At 30.9% G+C, this 13,186-nt stretch overlaps 2 protein-coding genes across 2 annotated transcripts; one reads left to right on the top strand and one right to left on the bottom strand.

Moving 5' to 3' along the window:
- Positions 1 to 3,572: 3,572 nt before the first annotated feature.
- Positions 3,573 to 5,035, bottom strand: LOC115967678 (endochitinase EP3-like). Its single transcript, XM_031086817.1, has 2 exons — positions 4,606 to 5,035; positions 3,573 to 3,979 (listed from the first exon to the last, which is right to left on the bottom strand). The coding sequence occupies exons 1-2, from the start codon at positions 5,033 to 5,035 to the stop codon at positions 3,573 to 3,575; spliced, it is 837 nt and encodes a 278-aa protein (XP_030942677.1).
- A 5,436-nt stretch (positions 5,036 to 10,471) lies between these two features.
- LOC115968737 (endochitinase EP3-like) lies at positions 10,472 to 12,270 on the top strand. Its single transcript, XM_031088231.1, has 2 exons — positions 10,472 to 10,901; positions 11,710 to 12,270. The coding sequence occupies exons 1-2, from the start codon at positions 10,502 to 10,504 to the stop codon at positions 12,117 to 12,119; spliced, it is 810 nt and encodes a 269-aa protein (XP_030944091.1). The 5' UTR covers positions 10,472 to 10,501; the 3' UTR covers positions 12,120 to 12,270.
- The last annotated feature ends 916 nt before the right edge of the window (positions 12,271 to 13,186 follow it).

Genomic DNA, 13,186 nt, shown 5'->3' with positions numbered 1-13,186 from the left:
GAATTTGATTGGAATATATTGAATAAGTCAACTACATAACATATATTTGGCCCAGTTCACATCATGGTGTACACCACTCCACCCACAATACTAGAATATGGAACTCGAACCATCTCGTCTTTCTTCATAGGCTTTAGGACACATTTTTAAGCTTAAGGCCTCACTTTTGTAAATAGGAGTATCGATGGGTTTATAATTATGAATTTTAAAGCGTTAGGAATTTTCCTAATGTTAACCTGTTAAGCCAAACCAAGAATTCTGTTTGAATAATCTCTAAATATTTTAACTCTAAGAATATATTATTCTTCACACATGCCCTTCATTTCAAATGTAGAGGAAAATCAACCTTTAGTGACACTGATCACTTCTTTGTCATTTCCTATCAACAAAATATGGTCTACATACAAAGATAATATTATAAAACTCTTTTTGAACTGTTTCACATACCCGCAATGGTCTTCTTCAATCATCATGAATATATTCAAGAATTTGGCTCGGTGGAATCTTAGGTTTTATTGCCTAGAGGATTATTTTAAACTAATGAAAGATAATTTAAACTTGCAATTTTTTTTTTCTTCTCTTTGCCCTCAAAATCAATTAGTTCATCCATATTTATTTCCTTGTTTAGTTTTCCACTAAGAAATGTTGTTTGAACATCCATTTGGAATAACTCTAAATCTAAATATGCGACAATGTAAGAATTAGACAAATCTAGGCAAACCTTACTCCATGGGAGAACATTTTCTTGTAAACAATACCTTCCTTTCGGGTATTGCATTTCGCAAAAAGGCATGCTTTATACATTTCTTTTGATCCATCCACCTTAGTCTTGGTTTACTAAATTTGGATTGCTAAACTTGGATTAAAAATATGTGATTCAAACTAGTCATTCTTCGCCTAATCATGAAAATTACATAATTTGTGGTTTTTGTGATGAAAATGTTATTAATGTGATTGTGGTACTTGTTTTAGATGACACACTACAAGAAATTTTGCTATTTTCAATGGTTGAAACCATCGAAAAAAGTATTAGAAACCATCGAAAAAAGTATTTTCAACAATTTAAGTGACTGTTGAGAACCGTCACTGAAAACTATGTTGAAATTATTTTTCTACAGCTTATGTGACTGTCGAAAAATGTGATTCACCTTTATCAACAATTATTAAACGTCAAAATATTATTAAAAACTATTGAAACATATGTTATCTTGAGATAAATTTCAACACTTTGAAACCGTTGAAATAAGTATTTTTTTTTTTTTAATAAATAAATAAACAAATTTGGATGCAGCCCTTCACTTGATCAAAATTTAATAACTTGATTCAAAATATAAATATAAACACAATTGTGCAATTCCAAATTAAACTCCATTCTTATATAAAAACTAAAGAACCAGTCTAATTTTCAAGTATTCAAATAGTTCCAAGTTTTCAAAATGGCTAATAAAAAGAAAAAAAATTGAAAACCATTGTGCTTCATCAATTATCCTCAAGTAATAGATATATGGAGAAGTGCCACTTCCCAACAAGAAGGTCAGGCCCATGACAAAAGCTAGTATCATTGAAAAAAAGATGATGTATCCTTTCTTCATGTACTTCCCCGTAGAGGACACCCCATCCCTCCTTCCATATTTCCTTACTCCATAAAACACATACATCCACTCCAACAAGTGCATATCCACCCAATTTAGTCCAAGTTTCATTGTAGATATTACACCATTGTGTGCATCAAGGACAACCTGTAAACCACAAAAAATTGGGTAAGACTTAAGTAAGGAGCTACCTAAATTTTATTAACTATGTGGATCAAAAGGTCACGGCCCAAAGGTAACAAATTGAAATTAAGAGTATAGACAGACCAAACACCAATAATACATGCTTTTTGATAGAGATATCCAACACAATTTAAGGATGATTCTTTCATGGACCAATCTATTTACAATTCTAGTATTATCTTCAAATTCAACAGCAATTGAATAAATTTATGAATGATAAATGATTAAGAAACTAACCTGATTGCGAAAGTTAGGAAGAACTATCAGGTTGAGCTGGCTCAAATGGCTTATCCTAGTTCAACAAAATCTGAAATACAGCTTCAAACTAAATTGTACTAAATAATTATTTTGTAGCCCCTAATTAATTCACACCAAACAAGTAAGGTGTACGAAATTAAGATAAGCCAAAGGCAATACAAAAAGAAGATATTAATCAAGCTCAGTACACAACACAGTAAACCTCCACAGTTTACTGTTTATTGTACGAAATTAAGATAAGCCAAAGGCAATACAAAAAGAAGATATTAATCAAGCTCAGTACACAACACAGTAAACCTCCACAGTTTACTGTTTATTGTACGAAATTAAGATAAGCCAAAGGCAATACAAAAAGAAGATATTAATCAAGCTCAGTACACAACACAGTAAACCTCCACAGTTTACTGTTTATTGTACGAAATTAAGATAAGCCAAAGGCAATACAAAAAGAAGATATTAATCAAGCTCAGTACACAACACAATAAACCTCCACAGTTTACTGTTTATTGTTTAACTACCATAATAGATAAAGCTTCACACAAAATGAGCAAGTCACTTAATATACATAACACAATAGATCAGACTTCACACCCAATGAGCAAGATAGTGGGGCAAAAGAATAAGTGCACTACAAATATTGATAAATGAAGTCAAATTGGCTCAATAAAATACCAAGGTTTCAGGAGAATAATTTATCTTAGATCAACCTAACTTTTCTTTGTTTAGAGACACGGTCATACTCCACATGATATGTACATGCATACTACAAATGATGATTGATCTTCCACTATTTATATTTTCAAGCTTGGTGAAGAATAATAAAGCTCTCATGTGTGATTGAACCACTGACACTATTTATAGACCTTTTAATTTTCCATTGTTCAATTATGGATTATTGCTTATTATTTAAAAGGATAAACTTTTATGAGGTTCGTGTTAATTAATATGTTAATCATTTTATATCTAGGAGTATTGATGTTTCTCAAATAAAGTAAAAATGACGTAATATTTTTTATGGCACACATTTTTGTCATAAATGATATTAGTCACAGGAGTTTTATGATAGAAATGTTTTGTCACAAATAAAGTATTAGACGGCTTTTTTTTTCGATGGAGCTGTTTTGGTGCAAGTAACATTAGCAAATGAGAGATTTTCAACGATGACCGGAGTTTGTCGTAAAAGGTAAATGGTCGTTTTGAAAATGTATTTCAACAAAAATCTAAGTATTTACGATGACTTTTAGTCATCGTAAAAGTATATTAATGATGGAAGGGGTGTCTCTATTCAAAAACAAAAAAGACTAACACCGAGTAGTACTGAAAGCAAATTTATATATAGTATTCTTTATCTTCTTTATTATTTATGTGCCCATTGAAACAATATGGGCCATACAATGAGAGAGTTCTCTTCTTAGGAGTAGGGTGCAAGTGAAACTTGATCCCAACTTTACCAACAAGGCTAGTTGGCATTATTTATTTCCTTCTAATCCAAACATCAAATCAAAACAAGCATTGGTACTGAAGAGTAAACAAATGCTCCTAGCAAGTGAGATTATCGCCTGGAGCAACACCAAGTTGGTTACAATATTGAGTGTAGTACTGGACACGGGCTTGGACTGTACTAGGGTTTCCACCATTGCATTCAATGGCACCATTGATGGCTCGAATGGTTGCACCAAAACCTTGGCTTACGACTGGACGAACATTGGTCATCCAAAACCATAAGGCCGCCTTAAAAGAAACAACCACATCTGTAGCAACAGTTTCAGGAGAGTTTAATAAGTCGATTTTAATGCTAGTTCCGGCAGCACCGTAATTGTAATTCCATGTTAGCTGAAGTGGTCCACGGCCAAAGTATTTTTTGTTAGGGTTGCATGGATACTGTGTGTTGGTCTTGTCACAGTAGTCATGTGATGCACCATTAATCTCTTCTATGTAACAAAAATCTGCCCAAAGATAAACGTATTAATTTCACTTCACCTTTTATGTAAACCTGTGCTTTAAGCTATGAATTATCAAATCTCTCATAAATCTGTGTTTTTATGATCATATATGTCAGACTATAAGGAAAAGTTGCTTAATTAAAAAATATAAAAAAGTAGAAGATAGACATACCCTTTAATTCTTTAGTTATCACTTTGTAAAAATTCGATTTAAAAAAGTAAAAAGATGTTTAAAAGTATAACTTGATAAAGTAGAAATACTCAATAGTGATCTAGATGAAAATATATTCAATCGTGTGTTATATATTATATTTTTTTAATTAAGTAATTACAACATGTAGAGAATGATGATTTGAACAATAATTATTCTTAAAAAAGAAATCATACAATACCACTAATCTACAAGCATTTTGGTCTATACTATATATTATGCAATTCAAAAACAACCTAAATGCAAACTAATTATTATTATTGTTATTTTAGATTAGAGACAGAAATTAGTTAATATATGACATCAACTAAATTGGATATCATGAGTGATTTGGTGCATGCGTCTTTTATTGTATGTCTGCATGAGTATGATATGTAGTAAATTAATTAATATTTATTAAGATGGAGTAATATCTTACGTCCAGTCTCATGAGTAACATGAGCAAAGAAAGCTGCAATTTCACGCTTGGAATCATTTGCAGAACTAAGATTTCCAAATTGATTGAATGAATTGAGAGCATCAAGAAAAGCTGCTCTTGTGTAGAAGTTCTTCCCTGCACAACTTGCATTGGTCTGATTAATTATCCCATTAAAAAAATCTTGAGTCACGATATCCGCTACTGAACTACCATTAGTACTTCGTGTAGTAGGTGATCCAGAAGTACAAGGACCTTCTTTGCAGCCCGGGCCACAGTAGTCATTGCTGGTGCCACAAAAACCGAATTGGCTGCAACATAGGTTTGCTGCACAACTACAATTTTGACCCTGCACATATCCAGGCACAAATCCAGCTAGGATTCCGACTAGAACAAGGGTTAGTAAATTCTTTTTCAAACTAAGTGCAACCATTTTGGGAAGTTGTATGTGAGCAAAGAATGAAGAAGATAATTGTGTGATGAAAAACAGGGTTAAGCATTTGATATTTATAGAGCAATATGTGGTGCAAAACCCTATAGGAGTTTCAATATCAATTTGATAGTAATGGCGATTTCAAGATGGCGTATACGGTATTGGTCTTGTTAGAATTTGACTGTCAATAGGACAAGTACCAGTCATTGTTCCGGTCTTTGAATAAGGTAATTGTGCATTTCTTCTGTTCTTGTAGAGGCTGCTTATGACAGTTGGTACCTAAATTATAATCATTAGTCAATAAGTAACATCAGATCAGACTAATGTGGAAAAGTTTGCAATCAAAATTTCGATATTGCATTCTTCTAAGAGTGGTTACATATTCAGCAAAGCAATGGTAAGTTACATCTGCATTTTTGCAAAAAAAAGGCCAGACTATGGAAACAAAATATATATATAACATGTTTCAAACAAGTTATCCAACCCGGTCCTTAAGGTATTTACAATTTTTTCAGTATAGTGCATTACATAAGTTTTTCATCTACTCTAGTATGGAAGGTTCGCCGCGCATGTACATTATTCGAGTTGCAAAAACATACATGAACAATTAAGTACCATATATATATATATATATATATATATATATATATAGAAAAGTGATATTAGAACTAGAAGTACTATTAACATTTTCCATCACAAAAAATGTAATTTTTGACATTCATTTACTATATTTTTATTATATTTTTTAAATTTACCAATGACACTCATTACTAGATCAATTTATAAAAGTTATATAGTAAATTTTGTAGCAGTTTTAACATTATCCATTAAAAAAAAAAAAAGAGAGAGAAAAAGATAAGGTCAAAATAACACATTAAATGAGCACAATCTATGAAAGTATTTATTTTACTAGTTGAATTTATCTTTTTTTTTTTGAATATTTCTTTATTATTTTTTTTAATGAATAAATTGAACTGATAAATGAATGATTTGTTTAGCATTAGCACTAAACTAAGTATGCTTAAGGCTTAAGTAGGGGTGGTAAAATTGGACATGACCCACGAACCCAACACGACACGGCACGAAATTAGTAAGTTATGGATTGAGGCTAAATGGGTTTGTGTCATATTCGAGTTGACAAGACTAACCCGTTTAATAAACGGGTTGGATTAGTGTCTAACTTATAAAAACTCATTTGACTTCTTTGACCCGTTTAATTAAATGACATTGTACCAATATATCCTTCAAACTCTAGGTATGTAAACCTATTAGTTATTGTGGTTTATTTTCTTTAACATATTATTATTGATTATTTGTGATATTGAGATAATTTGACCCATTTAATTAAATGACATTGTGCAAATATACCCTTCAAACCCAAGGTATGTAAATTTATTAGTTGTTGTGGTTTATTTGTTTTAACATATTATGATTGATTATTTGTGATATTGAGATATACTTTAGTTTTAAATGATTATTGTGATGCAATTAATCATTAATTTTGAATTTTATATTAATTTTTTTGTTTTTTTTTTGTTTTTCATAATTCATATCAATTTTATTAATACTATTTTTTTTTTGATAAATTCTGATAAAAAAATCGACACAGCCGACCCATTTAATTAAGGTTGAAAAATCTTGACCCATTTAATAAATATATCGTGTTAATATTAATCAATATAGTTAAATACTTATAAGTCGACACTACACGAACATAACACATGAATACAAATTATCATCCCTAAGCTTTAAGTGTATGGCAAAATCACACAATACGTAGCCCATGTACGTGGTTTTTTGTATAAATTAAACTAGATAACTCTTCCGGCACCATAACAAAAATTGAGATTAATTATAAAATTTTGTCCATGACTTAGTCATGTTACCAATATCAAGTTGTTAAAACTTAAAACTATAGTAGTCTTTATTAAGTTGAACAGGATCAATTAATTTAACGAATTTTGCTTTGATGCATGGTTTCTTGATGGTTTATTAAGATAACTCCTGCAAACTTCCTTGGACCAAAATATGGGAAACAAGTCGGCACTGACTGAGCCATGATTTGCGCTCCCAAGTTAATTAAGGAAGTGGTCCGATTTCCCAAGGTCAAGCATATAATCTTTGACTCCAATTTCTCCAACTTTCTAGCTTTGGAGTCTTGATAACTTGCCAAATCAAACCTCTTTTCATCTAAAAAATTACTATTGAAAGTAGCAATTTTGGTTGATTAGCAATGCAAATAACAATAACAATAATTATTATTATTTGTCTATATCCTGCCGAACTTTGATATTATCAATAACAATTTATATAAATTCAAAGTAAATTGACTTCTTATTGACCTCATAATATTATGTCACATTACTTTTAAGGTCTTTGCTACAATATATAATTTCATATGTGTTTGTTTGTTTAGACCCCTTAAAATAGATTGTTTAACCTAATGAATTAATCTAATTATGAGATCTAGGTTAAACAACAATAATTCATATCATACAAAGCAGAAAAGAAAATAACGCACAGATATGATCACTCGGGAAAACCAATGAAATGAATCGTTTCAAGGTAAAAACCTGAGGAGGAATTGACCTAATTATTCTCAAGGTAAACAAATCCACTAATAGAGAATTGAAATTTTTACAATAAGATTTAACTCTTAGTAGTAACTTACTGATACGAACACGTGCAAGTTCTGAATCCATAGACTCTTCTCTCTTGGATTTGCAGCACACAAGATCCCATGCTTATGACTTTGAGATCCTATTCAAAGGTTTAGCAACACAAACTCTCCATTTTGTGACTTCAAGACCACCCTTGAAGCCTTGAAGGTTTAAATTATCAACTATGTATGATCTTATTGTAGCAATTTCAAATATACTGGTTCTAATGGTATGAGAATTATTTTCGGTAATGATTTTGAAAGAGGAAGGCACAATATCTTTTAGATCTCACAAGAGCTCCTACAAAGTCTTCTTAAAATGTATCTTAGGATTTCCTTTAAATATTATATGAAATAAATCTGAAACCCTAATCACTTAGTCAGCTTAATGAGAAGTGGGCCGAAATTAAAATCTGTAGAATTCGCATCAATCAGTCGAACCATAGTTTCGATTGGTCAAATATGGCATGTTTCAAATTCTTTTTTTTGTAGCTCGTATGTTCTTGTGTTCTGACTTGTAACAACTTGTGCAATGTCTAATAAACCCTATAGACTCTAAGATCTGTACCTAGACAAGTTTGTATTCATAGTTTGCCAACTGTTCTAAACTTTTAGAACCTTACAATATGCAAATACTTACTTAATAATTGTCTATAGCTACCATAATCATAAATGTCATACTTAGACCAAAACAAAAAGAGAGAGAAAATCATATTCAATTAAATTTTTCTATGCATTGCATGAGTTACCGACTAATTTTAACAAGATTCACGCCAAGAACCTAGTAACTAAATTGATTGGCATCTTATGATATTTCTAATGGAAAGTCTAGATAAATCCAAGATTCAAATCTCACTCTATCATTTCTTGAAGCAATCTAGTAAAGATATCTGAAATAAAGGATTTTACATGATATAAACAATTAAATATAATACGACATCATATATACCTTTATATTCCTCAAAATTTTAAATTTTAAGCGACAAATGATTCCTATCCTAATAACTTCTTTTTTTCTTTTTTTCTTTTTTATCAATTATTTGATTTAGTACGAATTTCGAAAAAATTATGACATTTAAACATAAATAAGCACACTATAGTTAAATTATTAAAAAAGAAAAAGCAATGTGTAGCCACATCAACCCGAAATAATGCTTCTTTCAAATGTTTTCCATTAAGTCGTGGTCTTTCTTCATCTTGCAATCTGCATCGCTCTATTACTCTCTCCTACCGAAAAAGTCATAAAAGAGGGGGCAATTGCCTCCCCTGACCTCTCCCAGAACTACTTTAATATAGGATTCTAACATCTACTTGGCCCGAATTAAATAAATAAATAAAAATAAAAATAAAAATAAAACTAGCTGATAACGTAATATCAAACTCACAACAGTTTGTTTCTTTTTTGATAAAACATTATGATTTACGGCACTTTGGTCTTTAACAATAATTAAAAGTCAATTATATGAGAGTATCTTGTTGGCTGATCTATGGGTTCATGAGGCCTTGCTATTGCTGCATAGTTTCAAAAGTTGAGAAACACTCTGTTACAAAGTCGTGTAACAGGGGTTCTTTCAAGCTGGCATCCCTAGCTATCCAAAGCACTGAATGTAAATTAAGGTTGGAGGAGACCCATGCTAGCTTGCAAGATACGCTCAAAGCTTTTAAATATCTTATGTATTAGATTCATATTCAAAGGTAATTTCCATGGTTTTAGCTAAAGTCATCTATGGCCAAGATTTCTTCAATTGAGAACTAGTCGGTTTAAGATGTTATGATTTTTATATCTAAGTTTTATTAGAAGAGCAATGTTTTGGCTAGTTGGTTGCCACATGGCTAAGACTATTCATGTAATTGGTTTTTATTTTTTATTTTCATTCTATAAAGTCTTGCTATATATATATATATATATATATATATTTGGCAATAGCAAGTTTAACTTTTCAATTAGGACAGTAGGGTATGAAGTAACAAACCTGTATCAACGCCTAAATTTCTGCTTGTAAAGGACTTGTACATATTGGTTACATGCATTCATTTAATCTGGTCGTAACTCACGCGGCGGCAAGACCTTGTATTATTGTCCCTCTTGATTCTTGACATTGAAAATTACTTGTCAACGACGTAAGTCATAAAATACAAATAAAGAAGGAATCAAAAATCCTAATACAAGAATTCTTATACAAGACAAGATATGGTTCTGAATATGCTGGGCATCGGTTCAAAGATAAGGTCATGACTACTATTATTTGTTTAGTGATAAAATAAACAAATTTACTAAAAAAAAAAATGTGTTATTTTTTTATTTTATTTAACTATAACATAATTATAAATTTATATCAATTTTATTTTATATTTTTTTTTTCAACTAAACAAATAAGTTTTTCATCTTTCAACTTTTTCACCCTTCAACCAAATACTAATGCAAGAAAACTAAATTTACACTATTAAACTTACCGTAAAAATGTTGTGAATACAAAAATTCTACTTCAATAAACCTCAAGGCAAAGCAGTCTAATTTATTTGCCCAAAATTTTAAGATGGCTGGCCGGCACTGGTAGTTGGCCCATTATTAACGCGTTATCGTATTGACGGTATATAAGAAGAAAAACTAGCTATGCTTTCGACAAGTCAAAGTCGACAGAGACCTTGACCTATAACTCACACGCCTTTTACTTTTCTACATGATCAAAGAAATATCTTCATTAAAGAAATAGATATTTCTCACCCTACGTTGCATTATAAATACATATCACAACCTAATTCTTCATCTCACACATTTTACATATTCCTCAAACTTCATTAAGAAAATGGTTGCTCTTAGTTTACAAAAGGGTCTGCTAACTCTCGTTATAGTTGGAATCCTAGCAGTAAATGTGAAGGGTGCTTGTAATTGTGCTGCAAACGAATGTTGCAGCAAATATGACTTTTGTGGCACTACTGCTGAACACTGTGGCGAGGGGTGCAAATCAGGACCTTGTACCACAACTACTACTAATGATGTTTCAGTCCCTGATATTGTGACAGAAGGCTTTTTCAATGGGATACTTAACCAGGCCCAAGGAGATTGTCCTGGAAAGAGCTTCTACACAAGAGCGGCATTTCTTGATGCTCTTAATTCTTATAATCAGTTTGCCAAGTCTGGTTCTAGTGATGATGGTAAACGTGAGATTGCAGCTTTCTTTGCCCATGCCACACATGAGACTGGAAGTAAGTTCTTGATCCTCTCTCTAACTTTGATATTATACAATTATTTAGAAACATATATAATACTAATAAGCAATTATGGTTGTCGCCTATTCTATAGATAATATTTCCTCCAATTAATTTATTTTGTTGCAGGCTATAAATGATATATTCTATCCCAAAAATAAGACTATAAATGTTATATAGAAGTTGCTTAATTAATACGATTTATCAAATTACAATTTTTTTTTTTTTTTTGAGAAAAATCAAATTACAATTTAGTTTAATAAACCTCAACAGAGAATAAAAAGGCAACATTGGTTTTCCGAAGTTTGAAAATGAAAATAAGATGAAAATACAATTTTTTTTTTTGAGCTTTACTTTACATCATGTAGAACCCTTTTTTTACCATAATAAACATTTTAAGCAAAATAAGGCAATAAAAATAAATTATCTTAAACAAACAATAACTTTATAAAAGATATTTATATAGATTTCATAATAGAATGGTATGAATGTATGATTATACATATAAAATCATAGACATGCATATTTGTACGTAATAGTCATGTATTTAAGTTACAATTATATAATAATAGTGCGATTAGATGGCTTTTATTGATTTTTTATTTTCTGAGAGTAATATAAATAATTTCATCAAAAAGAAATTACAGTAAATAAAAAATGAGGAAATTTATAAGTTTGACCTAAAAATATCACCTAAAAAAAGAAAACCCAAATTTTTTTACTTTTTTGGACTTTCCAAAGGCAAACACGTTTTTTGCAAGGACTTATCCCTGATAGTTGAAGCAAAATGTTGTTGTTTGGACAGGTTTATGCTATATAGAAGAAAGAGATGTTCCAACAACGGAAAACTATTGTGACACAACCAGGACTGACTATCCATGTAATCCTAGCAAACGATACTATGGTCGTGGACCACTTCAACTAACCTGGAATTACAATTATGGAGCAGCTGGAAATGCAAATCAGTTTGATGGGCTAGGCTCTCCTGAAACTGTTGCCAATGATGCGAATATCTCATTTAAGACTGCCTTATGGTATTGGATGACCAATGTTCACCAATCTGTAAGCCAAGGTTTTGGAGCAACAATTCGAGCTATTAATGGTCCTGTTGAATGTGATGGTAAAGAACCTGGTAAAGTTCAGTCTCGAATCCAGTATTACCAACAGTACTGTACTCAATTTGGTGTTGCACCTGGTGATAATCTTTCTTGCTAGGATATTTTTACTAACACTTTTTATTTTTCACCATGTTACAATTTTATTTCTTTAATTGTAACTGAATATTAGATCTTATGTATGAAATAAATGAAAATAATAAAGTGTTAGTTGGGTGCCAACTCTCTGATAATAAAATTTTTTGTTCTCACATGAGAACTTTGAATCAATCTTGCCTAGTCCAAGAGAAGAAGTGTAAGGAATGAAAGAAATTTCTTTTTCCCATTATGTTGTCGTTGAACACTTCAATGGAATTCTTACATAAAAGGTTATCTCAATTTTCTTGCACTACACATTCTTGCTCTTTATATATATATAAATCATGGACAAAGTTTGAAATTTTTAACCTTTTAAAATCATGAGAGAATTTTTTGATTTCTCAATTCTTTTTTTGAGAGAGTTGAAATTTATGGCATCCGTTTCAGATGATTGTTCTTTATTATTAGACCAAAACATTAATTGGTTTATGGTATAGGTGAGGATTAATCTCAGATCTCGTACATTGGCATTGGTTTGGTGTGAGTGTACGTGATCATGATGAAGGAAAGGCTAGCCACCAAAAATGAGTGGATTTTTTTTTTCTTTTTTTTAGTATCGTCAATAATTCATTAGGTAGAATTGTAGTGCACTTGATATTGATGATGAAGGCTATAGTAGTATAATATTGATGATTAAGTTTTGTGCTATATATTATCAATCCATTACCCACTATAATTCAGATAAGTGTGTACAGTATAATTTTAAAAAGTGTGTCTAGTATTCCATCCTTTCACTATTTTGATACTATTAACAGTTAACCAATAACTCAACTATTCCTCAAAAAAAAAAAAAAAAAAAAAAAAAAAATCTTAACTATTGGACCAATTTGCTTTACGGTTGAAGACTTGAAGCTGAACTAGTGAGCCACCGTACCACTTTCACGATGGTTCAATATACTTGGTATAGTTTGATAGCTATGTCCCCACATACAGAAACTGTTTCCATTTCGAAGGCTAAACCGAGAAAATAAATTGGAGAAAATATCTTTCGGTGATCTATATTTTGGGATCACAGTTAACTTGATTCCT

This window comes from Quercus lobata, chromosome 11 (assembly GCF_001633185.2).
Source record: "Quercus lobata isolate SW786 chromosome 11, ValleyOak3.0 Primary Assembly, whole genome shotgun sequence".
NCBI classification, from domain to species: domain Eukaryota; kingdom Viridiplantae; phylum Streptophyta; class Magnoliopsida; order Fagales; family Fagaceae; genus Quercus; species Quercus lobata.
The sequence above is the reverse complement of the archived record's forward strand: the minus strand, read 5'-3'. Positions and strand labels throughout refer to the sequence as shown.

What these genes read in the sequence shown, in the direction of transcription:
- LOC115967678 (XM_031086817.1), bottom strand. Translation starts at nt 5,035, where the DNA reads ATGGTTGCACTTAGTTTGAAAAAGAATTTACTAACCCTTGTTCTAGTC. An exon ending in TGTTACTCATGAGACTGGAC is followed by an intron (nt 3,980 to 4,605) that starts GTAAGATATTAC and finishes ATCTTTGGGCAG; the next exon opens with ATTTTTGTTACATAGAAGAG.
- LOC115968737 (XM_031088231.1), top strand. Translation starts at nt 10,502, where the DNA reads ATGGTTGCTCTTAGTTTACAAAAGGGTCTGCTAACTCTCGTTATAGTT. An exon ending in TGCCACACATGAGACTGGAA is followed by an intron (nt 10,902 to 11,709) that starts GTAAGTTCTTGA and finishes TTGTTTGGACAG; the next exon opens with GTTTATGCTATATAGAAGAA.